General features: G+C 32.5%; 1 protein-coding gene, 2 non-coding genes and 1 pseudogene across 3 annotated transcripts; all 4 read right to left on the bottom strand.

Moving 5' to 3' along the window:
- Positions 1-524: 524 nt before the first annotated feature.
- LOC116114580 lies at positions 525-4,497 on the bottom strand (annotated as a pseudogene).
- LOC116114600 lies at positions 2,095-2,158 on the bottom strand. The gene has a single exon (XR_004125579.1). It is a non-coding gene; the product is annotated as a small nucleolar RNA snoR101 (small nucleolar RNA).
- LOC116114601 lies at positions 2,296-2,359 on the bottom strand. The gene has a single exon (XR_004125580.1). It is a non-coding gene; the product is annotated as a small nucleolar RNA snoR101 (small nucleolar RNA).
- A 5,341-nt stretch (positions 4,498-9,838) lies between the features above and the next one.
- LOC116114590 (trafficking protein particle complex subunit 6B-like) lies at positions 9,839-12,420 on the bottom strand. The gene is made up of 4 exons (XM_031400731.1): positions 12,153-12,420; positions 11,224-11,341; positions 10,915-11,140; positions 9,839-10,194 (listed from the first exon to the last, which is right to left on the bottom strand). Exons 1-4 carry the CDS (start codon positions 12,302-12,304, stop codon positions 10,166-10,168), a joined length of 525 nt encoding a protein of 174 aa, XP_031256591.1. The 5' UTR covers positions 12,305-12,420; the 3' UTR covers positions 9,839-10,165.
- Between the last annotated feature and the right edge of the window lie 371 nt (positions 12,421-12,791).

The following is a 12,791-nucleotide window of genomic DNA, read 5'->3' as shown; positions in this document are numbered from 1 at the left end:
TATTTTTGTTAACAAGTGCCAAATGGGGGGGTATTTGTAAGTTTTTAAGGGTTTTTTTACCATTTTAAAAACTTTTGGGGATCCATGTAATTATACAGGGTACTCAGAACCGGAACCAGAACCGTTGTTACAGATTCTGATTCTGGGTACCTAGGAATCAAAACTGTCGGTTTCGGTTTCGGTTCCTTCAAAAAATGCAGTATACCCAGAACTGAACACCCCTAATAAATAGCTCAAGATTCAAATATAGGAAGTCAATGAAGAGAACAAACCTCTGTTATCGTCAGACCAATTCTTAGGGGTATTATCTTAAAACGATTAATATACAATTCCAAAGATAGTGATTAAGAATTTAAGAGCATTTGGAACTCCCTTTTGGGCATATAATAAAAAATGAACTTTCCACCAAACAAATCTTGTGTTTCAAAATATTCGTATTCATATCATTGTGGAATAATAAATTATTTTTGTTGAGGGAGTTGAATCCTTCTCCTAACTTCCGATCTTAAATTGCCTTTCTAAAACATTTTGGGAATCTTTTTCAGGACATACTGATTGATATATTGATATTGGGTCGTCCATTGGCACGTACACGGTAGCATATGGATTTAGAATGTGTATAGTGCTTGCAAAATTCACTTGTCTCCCCCCATGCATTTATTCCCCAAGAACAACGCTTTCTTCTCCAACCTTTCTATGCGACACCATTTCATCCCTGACCTAACACAGTTTATCAAGTTAGAACAAAAAATCCTTCCTTTGGAGGATATGGATGCCTTTCCGCTCATTCATTTTAGGATTGAAGGAACCTATACCAGGCAATGGAAAGACCAGGAGAAAACTCCTTCCATATATTCTACATTATCAAAAATATTTCCATAAAATCCCCAAAAATCATCTTCTATTCTACAAGGATCACTACTTTCAACATAAAGTAAATTTCAAGGTAATCCATTTTGTATCTCCAGGTTTACATAGGCTTATAGAATACATAATACCAGCAGAATTTGGAGTCGTAAAGAATGTTCCTCCATGCCTACTACAACTGTCTGATGGCATCAATTCATCCCATTTCGGTAATTAAATCGTCTCATCAATGACTGAGGAATTAAAATTGTTGGAGAAAAGCACCCACCCATCTTTTGAATCAAGGACTTTTGTTAAGGAAAAATGAAGAGGAACTGTAATTGTCTGCATATTTTAGAATTTTTTTTCTTATTTTATTTTGTGCATGTATGCATTTGAGATCAATGAGTTGTATAAGAATGTTCCTCCATGCCTAGTACACATTTCTGATGGCATCAATTCATCCAATTTCAGTAATTGAATCGTCTCATAAATAAAGGGGTTGTAGAAACTCACGCACGATCAGAAGGAGAGGTGTCAAGTGACTTTTTCAAGCTCTTTGGTGGCCAGCCTCTCCTCACAACTTTTGGTTGACGTTGTGGTTCACTATCACTATCTTGCCTAAAATTTTTTAAGTCCTTTTTTGCCATCTCTTGAATGATTTGAGCCTTCAGAAACATTTTCAACTGTCACACAAACAAAAGAAAGAGAACCCTAAGAAAACACATAACAATCTGAAACCAGATTAAACCTGTTGGAAGTAAATCGTATCTGGTGAATTATACTGCATTGCATTGGAACAAATGAGAAAAACATTTTTCTGCACAAAGAAAATGATAGCCAGAAGTGTCAAGTTACTCATAGAGCAACATCAAACATTTTCACCAGAAAGTAAAGCAAGTTTAATGGAAATTAAGAATTCCTTCATGAAAGCTGAGGAACAATGGAGACTGGTCTCATTTTTAAATTAGAAAAGGCCTATATGGCAATCACACATTCTAACAATTAAGGAGTCATAATAATGATTCATATTTAAGTCATAAGCAAGATTGATTCTTGAATCTGCATTACACAATCTCTGAAATCTCCCAACCTCTCCTTCGTTACTCATCCCAGCAATAAATCTCTTAACTCCCTCAACTCCATATCTCTTAGCATCTATATAATTCTATCCACCTAAAGGCAAATGTAAAAGTATGATTAAATAGAAGAACATATTCTGAATTTAGACAAAAGGTGCAAAAAAAGAGCATCAGCACATTAGCTTCTCAACAGGTGAACTTACCTGAATTTCAGAGATCAAGTGTAAACCATCATATGCACTGAGTTTGCACCAGCAAAAGAAAAGGTAGACTCGACAATCATTCATTGTCTCCGCATAAATAACAACACCAAAACATGACACCAGGCTAACCACAGGACATATTCAGACAAAAGGTGCAAAGAAAAAGCATCAGCACATAAGCTTCTCAACAAGTGAACTTACCTGAAATTCAGGGATCAAGTGTAAACCATCATGTGCTCTAACTTTGCACCAATAAATAAATCATGGTGTTATACAGGAACTTCACCAAGATCTCAGAACATGTTTATTATCTTCAGCATAATGATTTAACAACTAATTCCAAGAAAATAGCAATGTACATTACTACTGTTAGATTAACTTATCACATAATATTGTTGGTCCTGCACACAAAGTATTAAATCTAAATCCATTGCCAACAAAAGTGCACCAAACAACAATCAACATTTAGAAGATGCATTAAACAGGAAAAATTAAATATACCTTAAATCTAAAGAGCAATAAATGATATACTTCTCAAATAATAAATCCTCAATGTCAAATTTGCAAAACACTGATACTATTAATAAACCCTAATTTTCTAAAAACTATACGTATTATTTCTTATTTTTTATAAAATATAATTAGTTAATTTATTTGTTAGTTTGAAGTAATTTTAGTATTTAATTTCTAAAGCTAATTTGGAAAATAATTAAAAAGTTGGTGTCATTAATACAAAACTATAACATTAAAAACATAGAAATTTCAACTACCTATTCTTGTTTCTCCTTCAATTTGCTAAAACCCGTGACACCATCTGTTCATCCAACTTGAATCCTGCTAACTCTGCTTCCTTGCAAACCTCTTTGCACTTCGCCAACCTCCAAGAAACCATGTATAATTTAATAATGTCCCAGTATATGTAATACGTTGGAGAGAAACCGGTTTCCTTAAGTTTTGAAAAGTATCTCACAGCCCTTGAAAGATCATTCAAAGCAACAAAAAGCTTTATAACAACTCGATAAGCCAGAAGATCAAAGAGACAATTTGAAGCCTCCATATCCCAGACAACATTCAATGCTTCCCTGTATTTCTGCTCAGAATAACGGCTCTCAATAAGGGTAATGTATATACCACACTTGGATCTATTCCAGATTGTCTAAACCAATGAAAGAGACTCTCCACAACATCAAATTTATGTAGCCTCACGCCGACTTTCATGATAGCTGTACAGTCTTGCTGACTTAAATTCAATTCTTCTCTTGGTCCAAGCTCATCTAGTAAGGTCATGACAAGCAAGTATTTATCAGGATTTCTACCCAGCTCCAGTATCAACTCCACATAAATGCTTGGGTCCAGCATTCTTTTAGCAGCCTCGGCAGCCAAGAGAAGCTTCCAAGCAAGCTTCAAATTTCCACCTCCAATAAAACCCCTCACCATTGTCTCTAATACACTCCGACTAGCCAAGCTAGTGAACTTCTCTAAATTGAATGGCACTTTTAACTCATGGTGCCTAACAAGACCTCAACTGTAGAAGCCAAAACCCGACCATCTGGGAAAAGATGAGGCTGCTTCTGAACCCAACAGAAAGCCTGCAAAGCTCTCTCAGGAAGCCCCATGTGACCCAATTCTCTAATTGTTAATGACAACGACCCTTCCGCAAGAATCTAGCACATTTGTCAAGAACTACGGACACATCGTCATTTGAAGTAAGGCCTTTGATCTCCCTGGCTAAATTGATGAAGAAATTTGGGTTTTTGTATACTTGCTGACACATAGATGCAAGCGAAGAGGCTATCTTTGGAGCCGCTAACGTAACATGCTTCTTTGAAGTGGGAAGTCTGAGTGGCCTTAACTTGTGAAAGAGTGGCAGAGGCCTTTCTCTATATAACATTCAAGGTTTTTGAGGAATTCTTGCCTGAAATAGAGACGATATCTTTTAAAGCTCTTCTGATTCCCAAACAGTATCACTGTCTTGTTTTTCATCTTCACTTTCATCTCCTCCGCCTTTATCTTCCTCATCATCAGAATTAAAATATGTGTGAGATAGGTCAGTGTCAGCGCTTGGTTTCTTTAAAAACAAGTTAACCCCAAAGTCAGGGGGGAGTTTGGAGCGCCGCGGATTGCGAAGGTTCTTTGGTACCTTCTTGCGATGAGTTCTTCTACTTGACTGTGCCGTCAAAGTTACACTTCTGCTACCTGAGAATGTAATATCGGCTGGCACGATGGGATACAGACTAATGGATGAGAACATAGAATTCATACTCCTCAATTGATTCAGAAACTGAATTTTTACGCGGATATATTGTATTTAAGAGTCTTAACACGACTTTCATCAAACATTTGGTCTACTATTTATCACCTCACTCTCATCGTAGGTGGCAAATGGCAATTACTGTAAACAGAGTAAAAGAAATGGAGCAAAACGACGAGCCAACAACATATATTACCTGGAATGTTAAACCAATAATAATAAATCAGATGTCAAGCTTCTTTTTGTCAATTTTATCGAAATATTTTCAGGCATGAAAAGCATTTAAAAAAAAAAAAGGATTAAGTAAGCTCACATGAAAACGAAAAGGCATTGGCCGGCCTCTTGGATTTGTTTGGATCTTTAGCTGCCTTTCCCGCTTTCTTTCCAGCTGCTTTTGTAGACTTCTTGTTCACAGCAAGCCTATCATCACAAGCAAAACCAAAATTTTATAGGGAGAATTAAGTTACAGATTAGTAAAAAATAGAAAATATTGTGATAAACATTTAGCCCCAAATTTTAGATTTAATAAAATAATAACCCAATAATTATCCAGTAATAGAAATTGATTATTACATTTTCCCCCTCAGCTATGCTTACCTTAAATAACAAATTTCTCGTTCACGTTAAAGTATAAACTTTTAAATTAAATTAAGAGTTAGTGATCTTTTAATTGAAATTATATATATTTATATCTGGTAACTATTACAATACTTAAACAAAAATACTACGATTGAAACTTAAACTCACAACTTTCTCTTATAATCTAATGTGGTAAGCAGAGTTGACATTATCACGTCAATTGATAACTTTGACTAAATATAAACGACTATTTCTTAGAAATAAACGATTGTTTCTTAAAGATGAACGACCATTCATTTATAAGAAATGATTGTTCCATTCATAAGGAACAATCATTCGTATTCCTTCGTAAGAAATAATCATTCCTTCAGCATGTAACTTATTACCATTCTATAGAATTTGGTACTAAAGCATAACTTAACCAATTAAAATTATGAATGTTATATGGTTCATCATCTATCTTCATATAATTTCATAGCCGAAATTATTGTGCACATCTGGGTCATTACAATTGAATAGTGGGCAATATCATTTTTTTGCTATGTCATATTTATATATTATGTTTTGGTATATTGAAATCGAAAGCCGGTCTATTATTTATTTTAATTTATGGTTCGACAACTATCTTATTTAAATTTAAAATTATCCGTAAGAAAGATAAAAACAATATCAGATGTTGTTTGAATACAATTTTATATTTATTAAATAGTTCATGTATTGAATTTGTCAACCACCTTTTTTTTTTTTTTTTTCAAATTATTGTTCATCGACTGTGTTATGTGTTTTGACATGACAATTGATAATTGTTCATATCATAAACTTTGACAGAATTTTTTTTTTTTAATAAATTAATTGAATTATGTTTAATTATTAATATTGTTATGTTCATTTAATATAAAGGAGCATATCTAATTATTATTAAGTTTGTTTTCCAGTTTTGGTGAAATCATTTTTTAATTATATGTAGTTTTACGTTATGATTTTGTTGTATAGTGTTGTTTTTTAGCTTTAAAATATCTAACGTTTTAAAACGATGTCGTTTCATACATTATTTTAATTGTTATTAAGTTTGTTTTCTAGTGTTGGTGATATCATTTTTTAAGTATATATAGTTTTACATTATAATTTTATTGTGTGGTGTCAGTTTTTTAGCTTCAAAATGTCCAACGTTTTAAAATGATGTCGTTTTATATATTGTTTTAAATAAATTATCATTTCTTTTAAGTGTGGTTCAACCATAATTGGAATGGTTTACATTTATTCAAATCCAACGTATAATATATCAAATTAAATCCATGTCTGTCTAGTTTCTAATTATCTAAACCACCCATCAATCCAAAATATGTGTGATGATAAAATGAATGATTTAGCAGTGGGTCTATAGTTATCCAAATTCATCATATAATATATCAAATTAAAGTCATATCTGTCAAGTTTCCAAATTTCAAACCGCTTCTCAATTGGATTTTTATTGAGCAAGTTATGACCAATTTACTACTGAATGTTCAATGGAAACCGAGAAATAGGAAAACCGAAATATGTGTAATGATAAAGTGAATGGTTTGGCAGTGGGTTTACAGTTATCTAAATTTAACATACAATATATCAAATTAAATTCCCGTCTGTCTAGTTTTTAAAGATTCAAACCGCTCATCAATTAGAGTTTTATTGAGCAAGTTATGACTAATTTACTAGTGATAATAAATCAAATGGTTCGGTAGCAGGTCGACAGTTATCCAAATTCATTGTCTAATATATAAAATCTAAGATCTGTCTTTCTAGTTTCCAAAGATTAAAATCGCTCATCAATTGGAGTTTTATTGAGTAGACTATAACTAATTTACTACTGATTGTTCAGTATAAACCAAGAAACAAGAGAAATTGAAATGTGTGTAGTGATAAACTAAATGGTTTGGCAGTAGGTCTATAGTTATCTCAAAAATTAAATTTGAACTAAAGAAGATTTTAGTTTATTACCACTATGGATGAAAATATTGCTCGGCAACTTACTTGCAGAAATTATAATCAACAACAATGTGAAATTAACTTTTCATATAGTATTAACTAAAAAAGATGTAACAGTATTACAATTGTTAATGAATCATGGTTGGGTAACTGGTCTCTTGCAATTATATAGTACAATCTATATAGTTTTGCATCTTTCTTCTTATAATTCAACAATATGGTTCGACCAATGGCTACAATTTTATAGTATAATTGTAAACAACTTGATGATCAAAATGGTTCGGCACACGTATCAGAAAAAAACAGAAAAATAATTTATCCAAATAGTTCGCGACATGGATTTTTTTAGTACAACAATAGACAAATAAATGGTTTGGAATGGTCCGACCTATATCTTCTTATAATTGAATAACACAATTACTGGTTCGTCAAATGGATCTGACAATTATGTAGTAGAATTTACGGTCCACCATCTGGACTAAAACAATCAAATAGTTAAAACCATACAATAAATTACATAAACTTTTAACAAAAACTATATAGCAAACATGATAAGCAATTGAATAAGAGTATTACAATACAACAGCAAATAAATTGCAACTATGAGAACAAATTTTACAGTTCTAACAAAAAAATATGTAGCAACCATAAGGAGCAATTAAAGAGGCATATTAAAATGAATACATTACCTTCTATAGCACGTAATTTGCAACTATGAGAACAAATATTATGTTTCAACCAATAGTATATACCTACATCAAATCAGAATAAAAAAAGGTTAACAATAAACGCAAAAGCAAAAGAAAACAATTAAAAATTGTTACCTCTCTTTCTTCAAATAAGTCATGTAACAAACTGTTAATATATATATATATATATATATATATATATATATAGGATTCAAAGTAATGAATCCTTTCATATTCAATAAAATAAAAATAAAATATATTTAACCCTTCATATTAAATACGCATAAACATTCTAACTCTTCATATTAATTACACATAAACATTACCACATAACACATACAACATATCTTTTCACATTCACCAAATTCAATAATACACATTATCAATCCCTTAATATTCACATTCACATTAATTATTATTAATTATTAATATTAATAAATCTCTAGCCCTTCAAATTCAATTCAACAGAAACATTGAATCAAATTAAATTCATCAAAAACAATGAAACATAACAATAAAACATTATAATTATAAAAACGTAACTAAAATATTATATACGATAAAGGCTTTGGGAGGTCAAGAGGCTTCGGAAATATTTCAACAAATGTTATAATTATGTAATTAAAAACATCCAATAAACATTGAATGTATCTTGTTATATTATTATCTATCATTAATAATACCAAATAGCTTAAATCAATTACATGCAAACACTTACAACAATTCTAGATTCTTACATGGCGTTCAAGTAGTCTAGGCTTCAGGATTAATATAGATATGTAGATACTTAAATTGACTCTTTAGTGGAGTAGCGAAAAATGTTGATGATGCGTGCACTTTTTATATTAAAATTAAATATAAATTACGATAAATTTAAATTACAATAGAATAAAAGAAATAACAAAAATTTGTACGCTGATTATTTCAAGATTACTCATCGATTGGGGCGGATGTCGGGCCACTGATGATGGGTCGCGTGACATCACACGTAGCAACTATGTCTGTCTAACGTTGCACAACTTTCGCAAAGGAATACAATTAGGGCGTGATCAGTTGGGGTAATCCACAAATACTGAGGTAATCTCTTCTTTTATTATTTGATTATATTATGTTTTTTATTATTTGATTATCATGTTTGGTTGTCAAGTAATATAAGATATCTTTCAATATTTATTATTGGTTATATAAGAGGTAATCTGATTAATTACATTTTCATAAATATTTTAATATTACTTGATAATTTTATTTTTGTTAAAATTTTATCACTTATTAATAAAATTTTTAGACAATAATACCATTATTTTGAAATTAATTTATCATTACTATTTTACCCCTATTTAATTAAGTTTTTAAACAATAATGCATTTATATTTAAAACAAATTGCAGGCTACCCATGACCATCACCGCTCGCCAACCACCATCGCCAATAGTTGGCCAACCACCACCGCCAACAGTTGGCCAACCACCGCTGGCCACCGTTTGTCGCCACCTGAAGTCGCTGGAAATGACCATCGTGCGCCGATATCGATGGTTGGAAACAACTAGATAGCCGTAGATTTGGCCAAAAATGGCTAGATCTATTCTGGTCATCTCCGGCCAAATCTTCGACTTCCGGCCGTTAATGACCAAATGACCAAATAGATCTAATTGTTAACGACAACCATATTCGGCCAGAACTCTAACCATTAATGACGGGCAAAGCTTTGGCTGTTAACGATAGGCAGTTCTGGCTGTAGATCCGACCAAAAATGACCATATCAACGCGTAGCCGGTCAGATTTGACTGGTCGTACGCCGTTACAGCCACTTACGATGCCGCTAGCGGCGGTGGCAAGTGACCGACAATGCTTGGGGTGGGTGTGAATGTTTTTGTTAAGTTTTAAACTTTTTTTGTTGCTAGGGTGTTTTAGCAATATTTCAAACGTAAGGGGTTAAAAAAATTATTCAAAAAATAATAATAAAAATAATATTATATTAATATTTAAAAAGAAAGAAAATTTAGTAAATTATATAACATACCCACTGATTTATTCTTCCCAACCAAACATATTAATATAGTATACCCACCAAATTATTCCAATTAACGAAACACATTTTCTTAAACATTCTCAGTAATCTTCAAGGTAATCTATCTTTTCATTAATATAACATTCCCAGTAATACAACATTCCCTGAACCAAACACAAACACATCATTAAAGGAAGAAAAAAGAATTTTTACTACTTGTGGAAAAATGAGTCCAAATTCTTACACTATCACTCAAAACCCAAAAAACAAAAGGCATTTTTGACTTTTAATATTGACACTCAACAACAGTTGTTGTCATCAATTATCATAGAGCTTCACAATATCTGCACCCAGATTTCAAGTTTACTTGTGCAACAGAAGTTCCTCCCAAATATTCATGAGCTACACAATGGATATTTTCAAAGGGATATCTAGAAATTTTCAAATCAAATACAGTTTTATGCATCAGCTGTATAGGGAGAAAACAGATCACTACATGCTTCAAGCCCCGGCTCTAATCCCACACTTGTGCTCAACTGTTCATCAGGCCTTTATCCGGACCACAAACGAACCTGTAAATTGATGTAAAATATCAGATACACGAATATAAACACTATACTCATATGGTCAGAGATAAATGCATAAAACAAAATAAACGGCATCAGCACAACAATTGGAATGTAAAGGTTACCATGTCGAAAGGACTTGGCAATTACATAAAATGAAAGTAAGGACTATCTCTGCCTGTTGAATTTTTCAAACAGAGGACAACAAGTGAATGTTTTTAGTGAATGGTTGAAAAACATATTGACAGAACAGTTGAGATATCTCTCAGAACTGTGAGATTCAAAATTAGATCAAAGGGAAAAACATTATAAGTAAAATTGAGAAAGATAATATCAAAATACCAAGCTCGGATTTAAAGCAGTGAAGGGAGCTAATTGCCTATTTTTAGTTTCTAACTGACTTGATCAAAAGGATTAGTACAACATAACTTAAAAGGCTTTAGCAAAGATAAAGACATTAAGGCGTGGGCCAAATAGCATTGACGAACATGTTAGAATATTCACAGGATTTAAAAAACTTAAGTAAAAAGCGTTTCAGCAATGCTTCAATTCATAAACAAGGAAGTCAGAGAGCAATTTTGGTTTCATATACCCATGAGTTTAATTATAGCATGATATCTTACTTGATGCAAAAGTACTTATAAAATAAAGGTCCGATGAATGTAATTGAATGAGAATTTTTTAAAAACAATTCAAGAATGGAAAGCTCAAGAGCCAATTCCTTACATGCAGGAAGGTTGGATATGTCAGCAGAAACTGCACAAGGAATTCCCAAGTTTGAAAGAGCTCCTCTTATGATTCCACAAGGGAAATAGAGATGCATGCTGGTTGCTTGTGCTGCCTTGCTTTCGGTTGAAGCAGAAGGATCTTGAGATTCTGCATTTTCCAGGGATGGATCGAGTGAAATACGCGAAAGCCAGCGAAACCCATTATCCTGCAATACAAATGTACCCTACAAAACATACATAACCAATTTCATTAACTAAAAACTATGACCTCCAGCCCTAAATCACTATTTTTGGTGCTTCGACATACTCTATGATTTGTCTTCAAATTGTCTATCTGTTTCTTGAAGAGTTCAGACCAAAAGTCCTTGCAGATGAACTTTATTGCCTCCAGATGATCACTAAAGCGTGGCCTCTCCATCGTATACCTAACAAAAGCTTAAATTCCGTCATCATAGGCAGCACAATGGATTCACAGAAGAACAAGAAAGAGGCATTAAACATAACTTGAAAGTGATACAAAATTAAATACCATTAACACAAGATGATAAAAGATATACTCTCAACTAATTATTCTAGTTTGCACTACGTACTAGGGCTCTGTCCCAACGACATTCAGAAAATTATGATTGAAAAGAGCTATTCTAGTTCATGTTATGAGTTCTTGAAAAGCTTCCAAAAACTACCACTCATTTTTTCAAAAACAATTCTTCTGTGTACCCTACTTTGATGTTAACCACCAAAATAAACAAGGACAAGAGACCGACATTGTGGAACTCCGTTCATCCACCCACTTAATAAGTTTATATATTTGAAAATTCGAAAACAAAGCCAATATTGGCCACAGATTGGTGCCATACCAACACTGAATATTCCAGCAAAAAGCAAAAATAACCAATTCAACATTGTTTCTGACAACATTTTTCACCCAAATCAAACCTATATCAAACAGATTTTTACATACAAAGCAAACAGAATCCTACGCTTAAACAATTAAAACTAATCTAAAGCTTCAACTTTTCAATTTTCTTACACATACCAAAACTAAACCTCTTCCTCTTCTCTTTTCCTTTCTTTTCTTTTCCCGCAATTTCTCAGCAACCAAACCGCATAATTCAGAAGTCGTAATCAGATCTAAACACCAAAGCTTCCGATAACTCTAAACGCCGCATATTAAATCAATTTTTTACAAAAAACTGGAACAAAAGTTTGGGATTGATAAGGTGTGAAAGAGTGTACCGTTCGGAGAGCTGATGGCCGACCTGATAACCAATGGCTTCGATCCGACGCGCGGCGAGCTCAGGCTTATTAGCGTAGAACCGATTGCAATAGGTTGATACCATTTCAGTTAACAGACTATCAACGCAGCTCTCTGAAACTTCCCTTCCCATTTTCACCTCAATTTTTTGTTTTTGCTTCGACTCGATCTCTACTGAAATGGTTTTGTATTTTCTTTTCGGTTCATAGAACCCTGAGGTTTGATTCAATAAAAAAATCCCCCTAAAATTTCTTAAATAACAAAAATTATCCTATTGATAATGAACTGTTAATTATGTTTAAGTTTAACCTTTTCTTTTTGTTTTAAAGGTCGGGCTACTGTTCTTGGATCGTGGCCCATTTGTTAAAGAAAAGCCCATAATTCAAATTATGTACTGTTCTTTTTTTAAAGGTTATATTAATACCAAAATTAATTAAAGAAAAAAACTTTAAATAGATTTTAATGGGTTGTTTTCATAGTTATCAAATCCCATATCGTATCGTGTATTAAAAACCTAGAGTGCGTTTGATTTATTATTTTGGATAGAATTTTGGGAATAATATTAGGTAGTTGAATAAAGGAGTATTACAAGGTAAAATTTAAAAATTAAAAAAAACCCT

This window comes from Pistacia vera, unplaced genomic scaffold (assembly GCF_008641045.1).
Source record: "Pistacia vera cultivar Batoury unplaced genomic scaffold, PisVer_v2 Contig714, whole genome shotgun sequence".
NCBI classification, from domain to species: Eukaryota; Viridiplantae; Streptophyta; class Magnoliopsida; order Sapindales; family Anacardiaceae; genus Pistacia; species Pistacia vera.
The sequence above is the reverse complement of the archived record's forward strand: the minus strand, read 5'-3'. Positions and strand labels throughout refer to the sequence as shown.

Coding starts and splice junctions, on each gene's coding strand:
- LOC116114590 (XM_031400731.1), bottom strand. CDS start 12,304: ATGGGAAGGGAAGTTTCAGAGAGCTGCGTTGATAGTCTGTTAACTGAA. Junction 11,141..11,223: donor ATTTGAAGACAAATCATAGA/GTATGTCGAAGC, acceptor TATGTTTTGTAG/GGTACATTTGTATTGCAGGA. Junction 10,195..10,914: donor CATATCCAACCTTCCTGCAT/GTAAGGAATTGG, acceptor ATCAATTTACAG/GTTCGTTTGTGGTCCGGATA.